The sequence below is a fragment of the Psammomys obesus genome, unplaced genomic scaffold (genome assembly GCF_907164565.1).
Source record: "Psammomys obesus unplaced genomic scaffold, mPsaObe1.curated_primary_1811, whole genome shotgun sequence".
Lineage (NCBI taxonomy): Eukaryota > Metazoa > Chordata > Mammalia > Rodentia > Muridae > Psammomys > Psammomys obesus.
The window spans coordinates 4,709,013-4,724,088 of NW_026595981.1; the positions used below are offsets into that span (position 1 = coordinate 4,709,013).

Here is a 15,076-nt window from a genome sequence, read left to right on the forward strand (position 1 = left end):
GGCACCTCCTCCTGCTTAAAGATACTTTAAAATTGTGTATGCACAAATGCACACACACACACAAGTACAAGTGCCTGTAGAGGCCAGTGTTAGATCCCAGGAGGCTGAGGTTACTGACATGGGTGCTGAGAACTGAACCCTGGTTCTCTGCAAGAGCAGGGTGTGCCCTTAGACACTGAGCCAGCTCTCCAGCCCTGCGACACCTGTTCTGAGGTCTAACCCAAAACCCCACCTGTGTGTGTATGTGTGTCTTTTTAGGTTAGGGTTCCACGGAGCCTCAGCTGGCCTTGAACTTGCTAACTATATGAGGATGTGCTTGGACTCTTGATCCTCCGGTCCTGGCTCCATGCCTTTAGGGAGGAGCTCCTTAACTGCTGGCAGAGGTTCAGACCCCTGTGTCTTCCATTCCTGTCCTCCTGTGCCATCCACTCACGTGCTCCCCAACGGTCATCTGGACCCGTCAAAATAAACATAAGCCCCAGGACACCTTGGTAAAACTTTATTCACAAACCTCAGAGCCCTAGGCCTGGCTCAGCCAGGGTACATTCTTAGCAGTGGCAAACCCCCAATATCACATGTCCATCAAGACTAACCATTTTAATTTAAATTAAAACATTTCTGGAAGACAAATGCAATTGATAGAAAATATAAAAACTTTTGCTGTACAAATTTTACATCACATTCAAAGTAAGCAAACACATGTGTGCTTCGTGGCCGCAGAAGACGCTAGGTGCACGCACAGATGACTTCCTGGCTAGTGCTGCAGCACAGCATGGCTGTCCCACCCCAGCCTGTCACTACAGAGCAACACAGGCCAACAAGACGACAACAGCCCAGGCCGTTGATGTGGTTCGTTAGAGCAGCCAGACTGACACTAGCTGGGATTCGCTGCTTGCCACTCTGATGGGAAAAGGCCTCCTTAGGGGCTGAGGCTGGGAACTCCGAGTGCCTGAAAAGGGGCCAAAGTCTTTGCTGTACTTGCATGCTTCAGGTGGCCAGGCCCTCTGCAGCTCGAGCCCTTTTCATTGCCTTCACGGGGGCTATGGGGACTGAATTCACAGTATCCGTCATCCTTCATGTGTTTCCTGGGACAGCACATAGGAGGCACGCTTTCCTAACCTCAATTCACAGTCACTCAAGTCGGAAAGGAAGCGGGGACTATGGTGGGGACTCTCTTAAGTGCAGCGCAGAGAGGCAGGCCTGGGAGAGGAAGGGGGACCAGCACTGCAGCCCCCAGCAGACTGGCCCCCAAGGATGGTCAGCTCCTCAGGACCGGGACCACGGCTGTTCCTGTCCACTCCCCAGCACACACATAGGACCGCACTCGCTGCGGGGTTCAAAGAGCGAGACCCAGGCTGCCAGTGGGCTGCGTGTGTGACACCTTCTGTGGTTTGGTGTCTAGGGATGACTGAAGGAGGTGACTCAGCTGCCGGTCTGGGGGCTCATGTTCTAGCTGTGAGGGGAGGCTGACATCACAATGTTCACAAAGTGCGGGAATGGCCAGAGGCTAGACGGTGTGGCCTCTGGGGGGCGCAGGTGTGAGGCTTTCGCGAGGCGGTGGCTACACTGTGTGGTTCTGGACTAGGCACGTCATGTCAAGGGCTGAGGTGGAAAGCCAAAGGGATGGGAAATGACTCAACAGTCCCATTTCGGAGGATGTGTGACCCAGGCAGAGCTGAACACAGGCTTCATAGCTCTTCTGCCCCACACTGAGGCAGGGTCACGCTGCTACTGTCCCAGCTGCCTGAACTGTGCTGGGGGGAGGGGGGCGGGTAAGGACAGTCCCACATCTCCTCAGAGAGTGGCCTGTTTTGAGAGACACCTGACCGGATTCAGGTGCCAGGGAACACTGAAAACCGAGGCTTTCCTCGGGGGTTTAACTGAGAGGGAGCTCTGTGGCCACGCCACAGCAGGATCTAAGCCAGAATCCAACGGCTTCTCCACTCCCGCTTCTTTCCTCCTCTGGTTGTGGCGCTGCATGCTGCCTACCCTCCGCTCTACAGCTGACAGTTTCTGTGGAGCATGTCTGAGTTACCCCAGTCCAGCCCCTTCTGCTCCTTGGAATGAACAAGCTGAAGTCTGAGGCTCAAAGACAGGAGCTTATCTAGCTAAGGTGCCTGGATGGCCTCACGCCCCCACCTGAGCTCAGAGCACACATGGGGATCAGAATGACCTAAAGGTTTCAGTGACGGGGGAAGGAGGTGGTGGTAGGGCTAGAGCCTTCTGGTATGACAAACAATGGGTTCTACGGCGCTAGGGCACTGCAGGCCACCTCTGCCACCTTCCCTGTTCTCCTCAACCAGGAGCCCATTGTCCACACAGCTGATGGGCTAGCTCTTGGTTCTGGGGGTGAAGATGGTGCCCTGGGGGGTTGTCTGATGATAGAGGCTGAGTTCCACAACCTTCATGCCCTCCTGGAGGCCTCAGAAGCAGCGGATGCCTCTACAGATGCGTGGCTGCTTCCTCCCCCTGTGGTACAAGACGGGCTAAGAGCATCAGATCCACCGAGAAGCCACATGGATTCTGTGTGTACCTTACTTAGCCCAGGCCTAGATCAGAGCGGAAACCGAAGCCAAGCTCTCCAGGAACTCCTGACCCCCATAATCCAGATGGGTTTCTCACCGGGGTTTCCTTTGTAAGCTAAGGGAGGGCTGGTGCTCCTCACAGGACAAACAGAGGAACCAGTGGGGGTCAGGGCCCAAGCGCAGACCAGGGCAAACCTCCTGCCATGTTCCCCTTTCCCAGAACAGCCACATCCATGCTGCTTGTCTTCCTTCAGGCTCAACTCTGCACGCTCCCCCCCCCCCCACTGCTCCAGGGTCTCCGAAAGGTCAGGGGGAGCACTTCTGCTTCTCCGCAGTGCCAGCACCCTCCTGAAGAATTATTATTACCGACTGTGAAACACCACGCTTGCCGGGGAGAAACCTCTGTGTAAACACTGGCTGTAGTGGTGTCCCCTTAGAGTGGCACACGTGGCTCCAGTCCGGAGCCCCACACACCTTCATAATGCACATTTCTCACGGAGAACACTCCTAGTCTGCAGCTCGGGATGCAGCAGGGCTTCTCTCACTCCGAGCGGTGGTGGTTTGCATGTCTCGCAACCAGTTTCAGAAAGGAAGACATGCTCTGCACGGACCTGCGTGGCTGGCTACATCTTTGGATTGCTGGATTCCAGGGACCCCAGGCCAAACCTTTCAAAGCGGGGCATGACTTTGCTGCTGTTAATGCTGCAAAGAGGAGCAGAGATGTGGGTTATGGTTCTGCTGGTCCTGCCCGGAGTCAGGGTGTCCCTGGCTGAGCTCAGCAGAGGACCTGAGTGATGACAACCGCTCGGTCCATGGTCTTGGCACAGCTGCTCCTGGCCACCCTGAGTCGTGGGCCTCGGTCACATCCCCTGCCTGGCAGGGATAAGGGGAAAACAGTGACATGGCTTGTTTGCCTGACTTGCCCGCACCCAGCATGGCAGTAGCCGATGTGGGCTCACGGACGGTGTTTCCTCACTGCCTGCTCCGTGTGGATGTGCAACTGGGTGAGAGAGATCTGAGGATCAGCGCCTGAGGACCAAGGATGTCACAGAAATGGTACTCATGTGGGGTTCGCTGGGTTCACTATGGGCCAGAATCCTGAGCCTGACTGCAGAAATCTGGTCAGGGACACGGAACCCCTAACAGATGTGACAGCAGCTCTGCCTCCATTACTGAGCTCTGGTGACAACAAGAGCTATCAGGTATCACTTTGTTTAGAACATTTTTGAGTGTGGCTCCTAAGAACCCAGTCCCTTCTGAAGTGATGCCTTTCCCAGCAGCACGATTCCTGTGTGTGTGTGTGTGTGTCTACTATCCTTCATCTTTGAGAGAGAGGGACTCCAGACAGGGCCCACGACCTCACTGCTGGCGCCGAGCAGCTCTGAACCATGACACTCCTTGCAGGACAATGTCCCGGGGTCACCAAGCTCCTCCCTGTCCTGAGCATGCTCAGCAGGGGCTAGTGAAGGTGTTAGTAGGGGCTAGGGACCAGAGGAACACAAGCAAGAGCCACTCTTGGGAGAACGAGAGAGAAAAGACCGTCTCATCCATGAGGACAGCTGAAAGCTGTTCTTCCACCTTGAGGGGTCACCCGGTTAGTGCCATCCTCCCCTGGCAGCGACGCAAGTCAGGCACCCATGGGCCACGTGGAGGGGAGGGGCCGTTGTTAAAAACAGAACACAAGGAGACTGGAGCAGCAGAGGTGGATCCCTGGGTTAGTGCCCGCTGGTTTTGAGTCTTAGCAGAAGTCACGGAGCTGAGTTGGCGATTAGGAGGAACGAAGCCCTGGGGCATGCAAGACAGCCAGGCCTACAACCTACAGACAGAGGAGACAGTGGGGTCAGAACCTGAGCCTAAAGAGCCAGGACACAGGGCTTGGCCAGAGCAGCTGCCCAGGAATCCATGTGCCCATAGAGAATAGGACCCCCACGCCACCCCTCAGAATGACAGGGGGCAAATCTGACAGCTGGTGTGGGCACAGGGAAGCTCTCCCAAGTTCCCACAGGGCAGTTACAGGCACCCCAAGGTTCCCTGTGGCCACCAAACTGGCGTCTGAGAGCTCACCCCGGCTGGCTCCCCTGATTCTTTCCCTTCCTCCCTCAGCATTTATCATCACTATTACTGTTACTAACATTTCTAGTGCTGCGGCCCATGCCCCAGCCTCACACATACTAAGCAAGAACTCCACCAGTGAGTCACAGCCCTAGCCATTCATTGCTTCTTTTTTGTCTCTCCTGGCACTCACTCTGTAGACCAGGTTGTCCTCGAACTCAGAGAGCCACCTGCCTCTGCCTCCCGAGCGCTGGGATTAAAGGTGCGCATGTGTGCGTCACTTCGCCCAGCTGTCTGCCATTTGGTGCTTTTACTTCTGAGGTTTCACTATGTATTCCAGGCTAGACTCAAACTTAAAATCCCCCCCGCCTCAGCTTCCTGGATTCTGGGATGACAGACAACTGGCTCACTGGATTCTCTTCTTTGGTGCTCTGGCCAGAAGTGGGATTTGGGGGACTAGGGTCAATGAGCTGAGACCTCCTCACCCACATGCTAGCTCAGGTGTTATGGCAAGCGGCCCTGCCTGCCACACACTGTGGTTTCTCTAACCCTCTGTGAGAAACACAAGCCCAGTGGCCCCTGCTGGAGGCCATTTTAGCTGTGGGAGGTCACTGTGGGTTATGGGAATCAAAGCATGGATATGAGAAGCTGGCATGCAGAGACAGGAGGGAAAGGGTAAGTGGGCAACGGGACAGCCACACACAGGCAGGAAACAAAAGAAGTGACAAACACACTATTCCTCCAGGACTGGACAGGAGCTCTTAAAGTCAGGGTGACCATAGCGTCCTTTCCCGTAGTAGCGGCTCCGCCAGCGGCTGGGGGTGGCCGAGACCATTTCAGCAGCAGTTGAAGAGAGCCGTCCAATCCGGTCAGGCCCGGCGGGTGACAGCAGACAGGTGGAGGAGTCAGGACGGTGGAAGAGGGGAGATGACAAGACAGGCCATGTATCCGCCACCCCCCCGAAAACGAAAAGCGACAAAGCCAATGGGAAGGAAAAGAGAAAGTGAGAGTCAGAGACCCTGAGTCTAAAGAAGCACGGACCAGAAACACAGAGCTCACAGGCTCATCCCAGCTGTCACGGAAGCTGTGGCCTGGTAACAGCCCCTACTGGTGGACTCAGTTTCCCACCTGTGAGGGGAGAAGGTGGGGCTGACTGGGTTCCAGGAACAGGAGTCATCGCTGAATGCCAGTGCCTGCCCGGCGCAAACATGGCTTGGTAGAGAAGGAAGCCTGTACTGAGAGGGCCCAAAAGCTCATCCTCGGGGCCTCGACACCCCTCCTCCACTGCTAGTGCCAGCACCTCACCTGGCAGGCTCTCGGGATTTACCACCTGACACTTCTTGGCACAGTTTGTGCACTCTGGCTCTCCTCTCTCCCTGCCGTGGAAACTGAGGCGCATGAGAAGGCCCCAGACCCTGAGAAAAGGTTGTGGCTGGAGAGGGGTCTTTTGGGAGAGGAAGCCAGAGAGCCAAAGTAGAGACAGAGCAGGACAGAATACAGAGGAGATGAGAGTAGCCTCTGCTGCTCTGCGCCTCAGGGCACAAAGGCCCACGAGGGGGAAAGACTTCTGACAGAGCCACACAGCTCAGTGGCGTGACCCACTAATGGGTGGCAATGTTCAATGCTCAACAGTTCAGCGACTAAGTGGGTATCAGCCTAGGCAATACTGATGGTTGGGGGTTCATTTGGTACCTGTGTGGTCCTGACCTCTGACCCCTTCTCTCACCCTGGCCTACCCCGGGCTTGTCAGTGATGGTCTAATACAGTGTAGATTTCCACAGGTGGAAACCGGAGGCGCTCGCCTGTTATAGGGCGCCTCTAACACCAACTGGGTAGAGGAGAATCCTTCAGCTCTGCTCTGTGGAGGCCTCAGACCGCAGTCTGATGTGGGTCCAGCAGAGGGAGGCGCCCTCAGACATTCTAGACAGACACCCCAGGGTCTGACGGCAGGTGTGGCTCCTGGAGGGAGGACTTACTCAGCGGACTTCCAGAAGTGCCCGGGGTGGGAGAGGCGCCGGTTCAGCTTGGGCAGCTTCTCCAGCATGTCCATCAGCTGGCCAAAGCCGGGTCTCTCCTGCAGGTCGAAAGCCCAGCAGGCAGACAGGATCTCCTGCAGAGAGCACTGCGGTTGGTGGGGTGTGGGTGGCTGGGGAGTGAGGCACATGGGTAGGACAATTCATAAGGGTCCGAGTGCCCGGCACATCTGTGGACTTTGCAGAACCCTGGGAGGCGGTTCAGATGAGCCGCCAACCTTCCAGGTCAAAAATGCAAGGTTCTCGGAATGTATATAGAATGGGGCTGCCACAAGGGGGCGCCTCGGTGTTACTGGGTGGAGACTGGACAGGTACATGCAGGAGCCGCAGCTGAGAACCCTCAGGACAGCTGCCGTGGCAGAAGGGAGGCTTTCTTCTCAAGGTCCCCTCAGCCCCACAGCACCCTCTGCAGCCTGGACCCCCGGGAGGGTGGCCTGCGCACGTGGCCGACACACGGCATGCGCACCCTGAGACTTTTGTTCTTAACTGTAATGACCCCTGTGCCTGCCTCACTGGGAAAGCCAGAGACCCTGGCTGTGGTCCTTCTCAGATGGGTGAGTGGAGGGCTGTCATGTCACACATCCAGCCCAGGCTTGTCCCCGATTCCCTCTACTCACGCCGACTTCCTTCCCCAGGCTGACGGATGCCAGGACGCGCCTCACTCCTTCCCCACTTCCAATCTGCCAGATCAAGGCCTCTGCGGGCTGGTGTTTAAAGGGCCAGTCTCGCGCCTGTAGTTCATACCACACAGTCCTGTGGAGACACAGCACAGCGTGAGCTACGGGAGCTTCACAAATCCCTGAAGGCGATTCTAGGGCTCACCCACATTAGGAGCCAGAGACAAAAGGTCAAAGACACAGTCACTCCGCCAGCAGGCAGCTCAGCCATGACTTTCCATGGCACGCCTCCCAGCCCGGGGGCCAGCAGAGCCTTCTCTCCTGCACTTGCCAGCCGGTGGCCCACTCACCCGAAGGCGTAGACGTCAGCGGCTTTGGAGAAGGGCAGCTGGTCCTCATCCCTCCCGGGGATCATTTCTCGCACAATCTCGGGGGCCAGGTAGCACAGCCAGTCATGGGACAGCTTCAGTTGGTTCTCACGTCTGGAGGCCAGGACAAGGACACGGGCCCCTCAGTGGGGAGCAGGGGGCCTGGCTGGATACACCTGCACCCGCTCACATGTGACGCACTGACAGCCTAGAGGGGGGCATGGAGGGCTTGCCTTTGAACAGGCTGGGCGCTTCTAGGGAAGGGAGGCCGCAGCTGGGAAAGGCATGGAGCTGCTGGTGGCAGGGTTTGAGGCCCTGTGCTTGGAGAGCTGCTGCTCTGTGTCTAGAACCTCAGGCCGCCTGCAGATGGCAAACCTGAATGCAGACTCGCTGGCCTGTTACTCTTCCTTGAGCCTCCAGCCCCACCCCCATTTCTTAGGGAGGGGCTTTTCTTGCCACCCCAACTCCTTTACAACCACGTAAATAAAAGCCAATGTTCTTTCTCGTCAAGGGGGTATAAGCCCAGGCCCTCACCCATCACTGAGTAGCCAAGCTGAGCGTGAGCCAGGGGACTCGGCCTCCACGAGCGCCCACCTGGAAATCAAGCACCATGAGGGACCTAACACCACCCAGACCCAACTCTGGACTGAAGCCGCATGGGCAGAACCACAGCTGACTCACCCTAGCCTGTGCAGGGAAGGCTCTCCCCGGCAACACAGCCAAGGGTGCTCCACATCCACAGAGTGTCCCAAGCTCCCCCGACCCACACAGACACCACGGCCGGCTCACCGTTCCTCTCGCACCACGCCCGAGATCCCAAACAATCCGAAGTCTGTGATGACCACTTTGCCATTGTCATAAAAGACGTTCTTGGACTTGAGGTCTTTGTGCACGATGCCCTTGGCGTGGAGGTAGCCCATGCCCTGGAAGACAGCCGACCTTGCGTCAGGGGATGGGGATGCTAAGAGATGGAAGCTGAGCTTTAATCGGGGAGAGGCGCATCATCCATCCCCCCAGCCAGTCTTTAGACAGACAGCAGGCAGAAGGGTACCGTCCTGAGCTTACAGATGAAGCAACGCAGGCCCAGAGAGGGCAAGCGCGCCTCAAAGCACACAGCAGTTAGCCACGGAGCTCAGATCTGCCCTGCCTCCAGTTCCTGCTTTCTGTGTCACTCTGCAGCAGACTCAGGTGAGGTGTAAGGTGGGGACAGGGTGACTGGCAGTGAAACAGGCTAGAGAGAGCTCTTCGGAAGAGTGCGTGCTTAGCAGGCACATGGGCCTGCACACTGCAGATTCTGGAATCATCGCTCAGGGCTGGGGAGACAGCTCAGTGGTTAGGCGCCCTTCTTTCTCTTTCAGAGGACCAGAGCTTGGTGTGCAGCACCTACATAGCAGCTCACAACTATCTGGCCAAGGAACCTCCAAGGGACCCAGTGCCCATTTCTGGCCTCTGTGGCACATACCTGCACATACACATACACACACACACACACAGAGACACAGACAGAGACAGAGAGAGACATAGAGAGGAAGAGAAAGAAGGAAAGAAGAAGAGGGGAATGGGAAGAGAGGGAGGGAGAGAGAGAGAGGGAGAGAAAAAGAGAGAGAGACAGAAACAAAATTCTAGAAAAAGACATCTGGGCTGGGGTCTAAGGGGAATGAATGAGCTGGGCTCTGCTCTTAGGCAAGGCACCACTCAGGGCAGGCAACAGGGACATTACTAGGATGCGATCTAAAGCTCAGCTGTTCCCAACACAGTCGTTATGGTAGCAGGAGCCCCAGATGAAGCATGAAGTCTGAGTTCCACGCTCCATCTCCACGCAGGCGAGCACTGTGACCTTGGGCACCGTGATGGCCTCTCCGACCATCAGGTAAAGTGTGGTGGTGGGTGACCCCACCAGCGTGTGCTCTGGCCTGACCATTCAGGCGCACAGGGCCCGTGGCTGACAATGATGTCATTAAGGCCACAGCTGCTAAACAGGAAGCCCCACCTTCTCTCCTGGAGGTCCCTCATGCTGTCACAACTGGAAAGGCCTGTCTAGCTGCAGACCCATCTCCCAGCTTCCACATGAGGGTACTCAGTACTCTCCCAGAAGTGCCCCTGGCCCCTTTCAGGAAACCTTATCAGCCACAAGACAGAAACCTGGGAGTCTCAGAAGAGAGCTTAACCCAAGCTGACTCCACTCTGAGAAGCAAGAGGATGTGAGGCCTGAGACCTCCCCTCAGGCCTGTCTTCCTGTGAGAGGCAGGGCACAGGCCTTTCCTAGGTGCCAGAATGCCAGATGCCACAGTAGGCTGACTAAGGACCAGTATTTGTCTCCCTCTTGAGGCTTCCCTCACACTGTAGGCATTGAGGGGGCCTGGCAGGTTACACTTGTAATCCCAGCCCTAGAGAGGTGGAGGCAGAGTTTAAGGCCATGCTCAGCTACATAGTGACGCTGAGGATAGCCTAGGCTACATGAATCCCTGCCACAAAACAAAATTAAACCACCCAAATAAACGAAAGCCAGGTGTGACAGCTGGAAAGGGCCAGGTTGAAGAGAAGAGTCTTAGCCATCAGTCCTTTCCCAGGGTTCCCTGGGCTCTCCATGGCAAACCCTCTCACTAGAGGTCCGGTCCCTCTGCTCTACTTCTGACTCTCAAAGCATCTCGGAAAGAATGTGCATGTGAGGGGTAGAGGGGTGCAGGGGAAAGAGGAGGGGTTTCGCAGGAAGGAAACAGAGGAAACAGGAGCGAGAGGTAGTGGCCAGAGGCAGCTCTAGCCTTCTAGTCACTTTTCTCCTGGGCCCTGGAAGTGGCCACCCTGGCCACCAATGGCTCCCAGTTCTGAGGGAGGAGGGGAAGTGAGGAGGGGTAGAATTTGTGTGTGGGGGGGGGGGGGGATGTTGGGGAGGTGATGCTGAATCCTTGCTGAAAGACTGGATCACACTGGGGGCAGAGATGACTTGGGGTTTTGGTCTTGGAGGTTCGTTTGTACGTGTGTCCATGGGAAAGGGGCAGACTGAAATTCTGGTTTGTCCCCAAATGCCACAGTGGTTATCTTTTTCTTTCTAAAGACATCCATACACACAAAACGGCCCAGAGAAGAGGAGAAGGAAAAGCAGGAGGGATGGGGAGGGCTCAGAAGGGAAGGAAGGTCAGAGACGACAAACCAAAGCACAGCTGTAGGGGGCAGCTCTTCTCTGACGGGGTTTCATGTAGCCCAGGCTAGCTTTGCACTTGCCTGGTAGGCGAGGATGACCTTGAACTTCTGATCCTCCTGTCTCCACCTCCCATATGGAGATTACAGTTGTATGTCACGTGCCTGGCTTGTGGACTGAAGCCATGGCTTTGTGCATGCTAGCTCTGCCAACTGAGCTATACCCCTGCCTAAAAGACTGTAGCGTTTCAGCACAGACAGGTCCTCTGCAAGAGTGGCCAGTGCTCTTAACCACTGAGCTGCCTCTCCAGCCCTCCTAATAGTTTGTATAAGCACTGAGTGCAAGGCTCACAGTGGAAAAGAGCTGCCTTTGTTGGACAAAAGGGCTCTCAGGAAGCCTGGATTTGGAAAAAGTGGGGGTCTTTTCATGTCATGAGGTGAAACATTCTGCTCTCCACTGCTGGTGCTAAGAAAACCTCAGCAAGAACCAGCTTCATGCCAACAGAGCTCATTCTGTCTCCGTTCTGACCTAATCAAGGAGGCCGTGTTGGTATTTACAGGGGATGACACGGAGGCTCAGAGACTCCCCCGCCCTGTCACACAGCGAGAGTGACAACTGTCTTTAGAGCGAGCAGTGTTTCTTCCCAGCTAATTCAGTTCTATTAACGGCAGCTGAGTAGAAAGCTCTGGATGGAGTGGATGAGACAGGGCCCCAGGCAGGGGTGCCCCAGCTGGGAGACACAGGCAGCTACGGCCTGGGGAAGGGCCGAGAGCTCTGGAGGCAGCCGGAGCCCCCAGCCCATCTTTACCTTGATGATCTCCTGGGCAATCTGCCTCGTCTTGTTGATGTCCAGAGACGTCTTGGGGTCCCTCACGAATGAGTGCAATGTCCGTCCCTTGCAGAAGCTGTTGAGGGTAGTGGGGATGGGTAAGAGGCCTGGAGCTGGGACAGGCTGGCTCTACCCCACAGGACCTCGGAGGGGAATTGTGCCCACCTGCTTCTGGAAGGTTCTCCATCTCAAACAGCAAAAGCCAAAGAACACGGGTCCTTTAAACAAGACTCCTGCTGGAGCCCAGCTACACAAGCACGCATGCACACACACACACACACACACACACACACACACACACACACACACCTATTCCTGGAGATTCGGGGCCTGGCAGCCCCCCCTGCACAGGGAAACGGCTCGTCCGCACACCCAGCCATGTAAGGCAGCCCATCTTCTAAAGGGTCAAGGTGGGACACAAGCCAGACAGGAGAGCTCAGACAGGGAAAACTCAGCCTCCATGACTCTCAATGGGCCACTCCGAGTCTCTGGGACTCACCACAAAGATTATAATTTTTGTTATTTTTAGATGCCAGGGCATTGCATCCCGTGGATAACTGTCTGTTGTTCCTCTCTGTTAGCCCTTTCACAGGCTCTTCTGGAACTGGAGGCTTGGGTGAGGATGGCTGGCAGAGGAGGCTGCTGAGCCAGGGTGCCCATAGCCTCCCTGCAGGCTCCCTGTCCTGCTTTAAGCTGGAATTTTACAGAATGGGTCAGGGCACTCTTGTGATCTGACACTGGTCACGAGTTCTTGATCTCTGAGAAAAATGGCAAATTCTACTCATTCATTGCATTAAGAAAAAAAAAAATGGGGCTAGAGAGATGGGTCAGAGGTTAAGAGCACTGGCTGTTCTTCTAGAGGTCCCGAGTTCAATACCAGCAACCACATGGTGGCTCACAACCATCTATAATGAGATCTGGTGCCCTCTTCTGGTATGCAGGTGTACATGCAGGCAGAATACTGTATACATAATAAATAAATTAATTAATAAATCTTTAAAAAATGTTTATTTATTTTGGGAATGGCTGGCTTGCTTCCCCCAAAGCACAGTGTCCAGGTCCAGGGCACCTCACGTTGTTGAGGGTTCTCCTGGCTTCATGGAATGGCGGAAGAGGAGTTTGGTCCCAGCACCCACTTAAAAAGCTAAGTGTCAAACTGGGCATGATGGTGTAAGCTTTTATTCTCAGCACCCAGGAGGCAGTGGCAGGGTGAATCTGAGATTGGGGCCAGCCTGGCCTACACAGTGAGTTCCAGGGCAGCCCAGGCTCTACCGAGGGACCAGCTGTGTGTGTGGTCGCATGTGATAGCCCGTGCCCCACCACCACCTGTAAACACCACTGCTGGGATCTGAACTCAGGTCCTCAAGCTTCCACAGGTGTCCTTACCCACCAAGCCCTCTCCCCAGCCCCTTGGTCTGATTGTAACAGTCAACAGTGTAAATGGCACAGACAACTGTTTCTGTGTCTGGGGAAGGTCACTGTCTTCCACAGAGAATGACAAGTGAGTCACAGAATGCCTCCTGGAGGAAAAACAGGCAACGCACATCAAGACCAAAACGTCAGCACTGGGGCGTGGCTCAGCAAAGCCCTCGTCGAATGAGCACGGGACCACCCCACAGCAACACACGCACACCCAGGTAGGCCTCAGGCCTACAATCAACCGACAGAAGTAAAATGCGAACCAGCGTCATCTTAGTTATGCACTTTTAAATTAAAGTACACGTGTTTACTTATTTTCATATGTGTGTGCGCGCACGTGCGCAGCATGCCTGTGGAGGTCGGAGGACAGCTGTGGGACTCAGTTCTCTCTCGCTACGGGTTCTGGGAACTGAGATCAGTTGTCAGGCTTGTGCAGCAAGCGGAGCCGTCTCGCTGGCCCCCAACCTGCTGCTTTATTTTCACAAAAGGAATATGGAGGTTAGCCACAGTTTCGTGGGGAGAAGCGTCCAGGTGTGAGCATGGCTTGCTTTGTGTCTTTTACAGAACACAGGATTTTCTTTATGCTCAGAGGGCTCTATTTATTATTATTATTATCATTATCATTGAGGGGAGACAGGGTCTTGCTATGTAGCCCAGGTTATTTTTTATTTTTATTTTTTAAGTTTTTTGTTTGTTTGTTTGTTTTTGTTTTTTTCTCTAGTGTTTTTGAGACAGGATTTCTCTGTGTAGCTCTGGCTGTCCTGGACTCACTTTGTTGATCAGGCTGGCCTCGAACTCACAGGGATCTGCCTGCCTGAATGCTGCACCCAGCTAGCACAGGCTATCTTAAACTCAAGATTCTCCTGCCTCAGCCTCGATGTGCGAGCACGACAGGTGCTACTGAGCCCTGATGTTTGGCTTTCTTCTTCCTCTCTCTGGTGAGCCTTCCTCACACTTCGGGGCACCCCCAGACTGCAGGAGCTTGTGGGCGAGGTGGGGTGCTTACCTGGTGATGATGGCCAGGTGGGGTGGGTTCATGCAGGCCCCCATGAAGAGCACCACGTTCTCATGCCGGGTCTGCCGGTAGTTCATCACCTCCTTCTTGAACAGCTTCAGGTGGTCCTGGTTGTGGCCGTCCATCTCCAGCAGCCGAATGGCCACCTCTCCGTGCCATCGGCCTCGGTGCACCCGGCCCCAGCGGCCCTGCCCGATGGGCTCACCCAGTTCCACCTGTTCAAAGGGGATGTCCCACTCCTGCAGGTACACGCTGGTCTGGCTGGCTTTTCGGGAGATGGGGCCCCGCCAGGGCCGACGGGAGCTGGGGAGGTCATCCACCTCGTCGTCATCATCTTCTGCCTCAGACTTGACAGCCTCGGGCTCCTCCGCCTGAGAGAACAGGGTTGAACAGAGAGGGTGTGAGTCTGGGTCTTCTCTTCCTGGAGTTTACGCGGCTGTGATAGCATTCTAAGCCGCGCACTCTGCAGTCCTAGGCTCAGTTCACATTTCCGTCTGAAGGTCAAGACACTGGCTTTTCTTTTTAACACAAGGTCTCATGTAGCCCAGGCTAGCCTCCAACTTGCTATGTAGCTGAGGATGGCTTTGAACTTCAGATCCTCCTGCCTCCATGTCCTCAAGGGCCTTGATAACCACAGCTGGCTAAGCTGAAGGCGGTAGTCCTTGGCACAGATCAGAACCGCCTGTCAAACTCTGAGACCACAGAGATGCCTACCCCCACCTCAGGCTGACTGAGTTAGCTCTCAGGCCAGGGCCCAGGTCTGTGGGCTGGGAGAGAGAGACAGAGTTATTCTCCTGTAAAGACAGGAGACTAAAGGGGTTCTTTCAGCTAGCCACAGCTTGCTAGCTTGTACTTTACAGCATTCTTCCCGGCTGCGCACACCTACCCATACCGGCTGCAACAGGCTCTGCACCCTAAGCCTCCACGGCCCCCACCTATGGCCCCCACCGACCCAGAGCCCTGGAAAGAGAGGCCATCTATCTACCCTGGGCCTCATGCACGTCGCTCCCACTTACCTCTGCCTCGTGCACACCCTGCACGGCTGCTTTGGGCTGGTCGTCGAGCCTAAGAGTGAAAAG

General features: G+C 55.4%; 1 protein-coding gene across 3 annotated transcripts in view; it reads right to left on the reverse strand.

Moving 5' to 3' along the window:
• Positions 1 to 490: 490 nt before the first annotated feature.
• Positions 491 to 15,076, reverse strand: part of Ksr1 (kinase suppressor of ras 1) — a 134,366-nt gene continuing 119,780 nt past the window's right edge. For 2 of the 3 annotated variants that reach the window (XM_055620136.1, XM_055620135.1), the window contains 8 exons: positions 15,014 to 15,062; positions 13,989 to 14,368; positions 11,543 to 11,639; positions 8,385 to 8,518; positions 7,578 to 7,709; positions 7,228 to 7,363; positions 6,554 to 6,687; positions 491 to 3,227 (listed from right to left, as the gene is read on the reverse strand). In XM_055620136.1, coding sequence (XP_055476111.1) covers positions 3,149 to 3,227; positions 6,554 to 6,687; positions 7,228 to 7,363; positions 7,578 to 7,709; positions 8,385 to 8,518; positions 11,543 to 11,639; positions 13,989 to 14,368; positions 15,014 to 15,062 — 1,141 coding nt within the window. In that variant the 3' untranslated portion in view covers positions 491 to 3,148. Of the gene's footprint in view, positions 3,228 to 5,311; positions 5,393 to 6,553; positions 6,688 to 7,227; positions 7,364 to 7,577; positions 7,710 to 8,384; positions 8,519 to 11,542; positions 11,640 to 13,988; positions 14,369 to 15,013; positions 15,063 to 15,076 lie in introns of all 3 variants that reach the window. The other variant, XM_055620134.1, reaches the window with a different exon arrangement.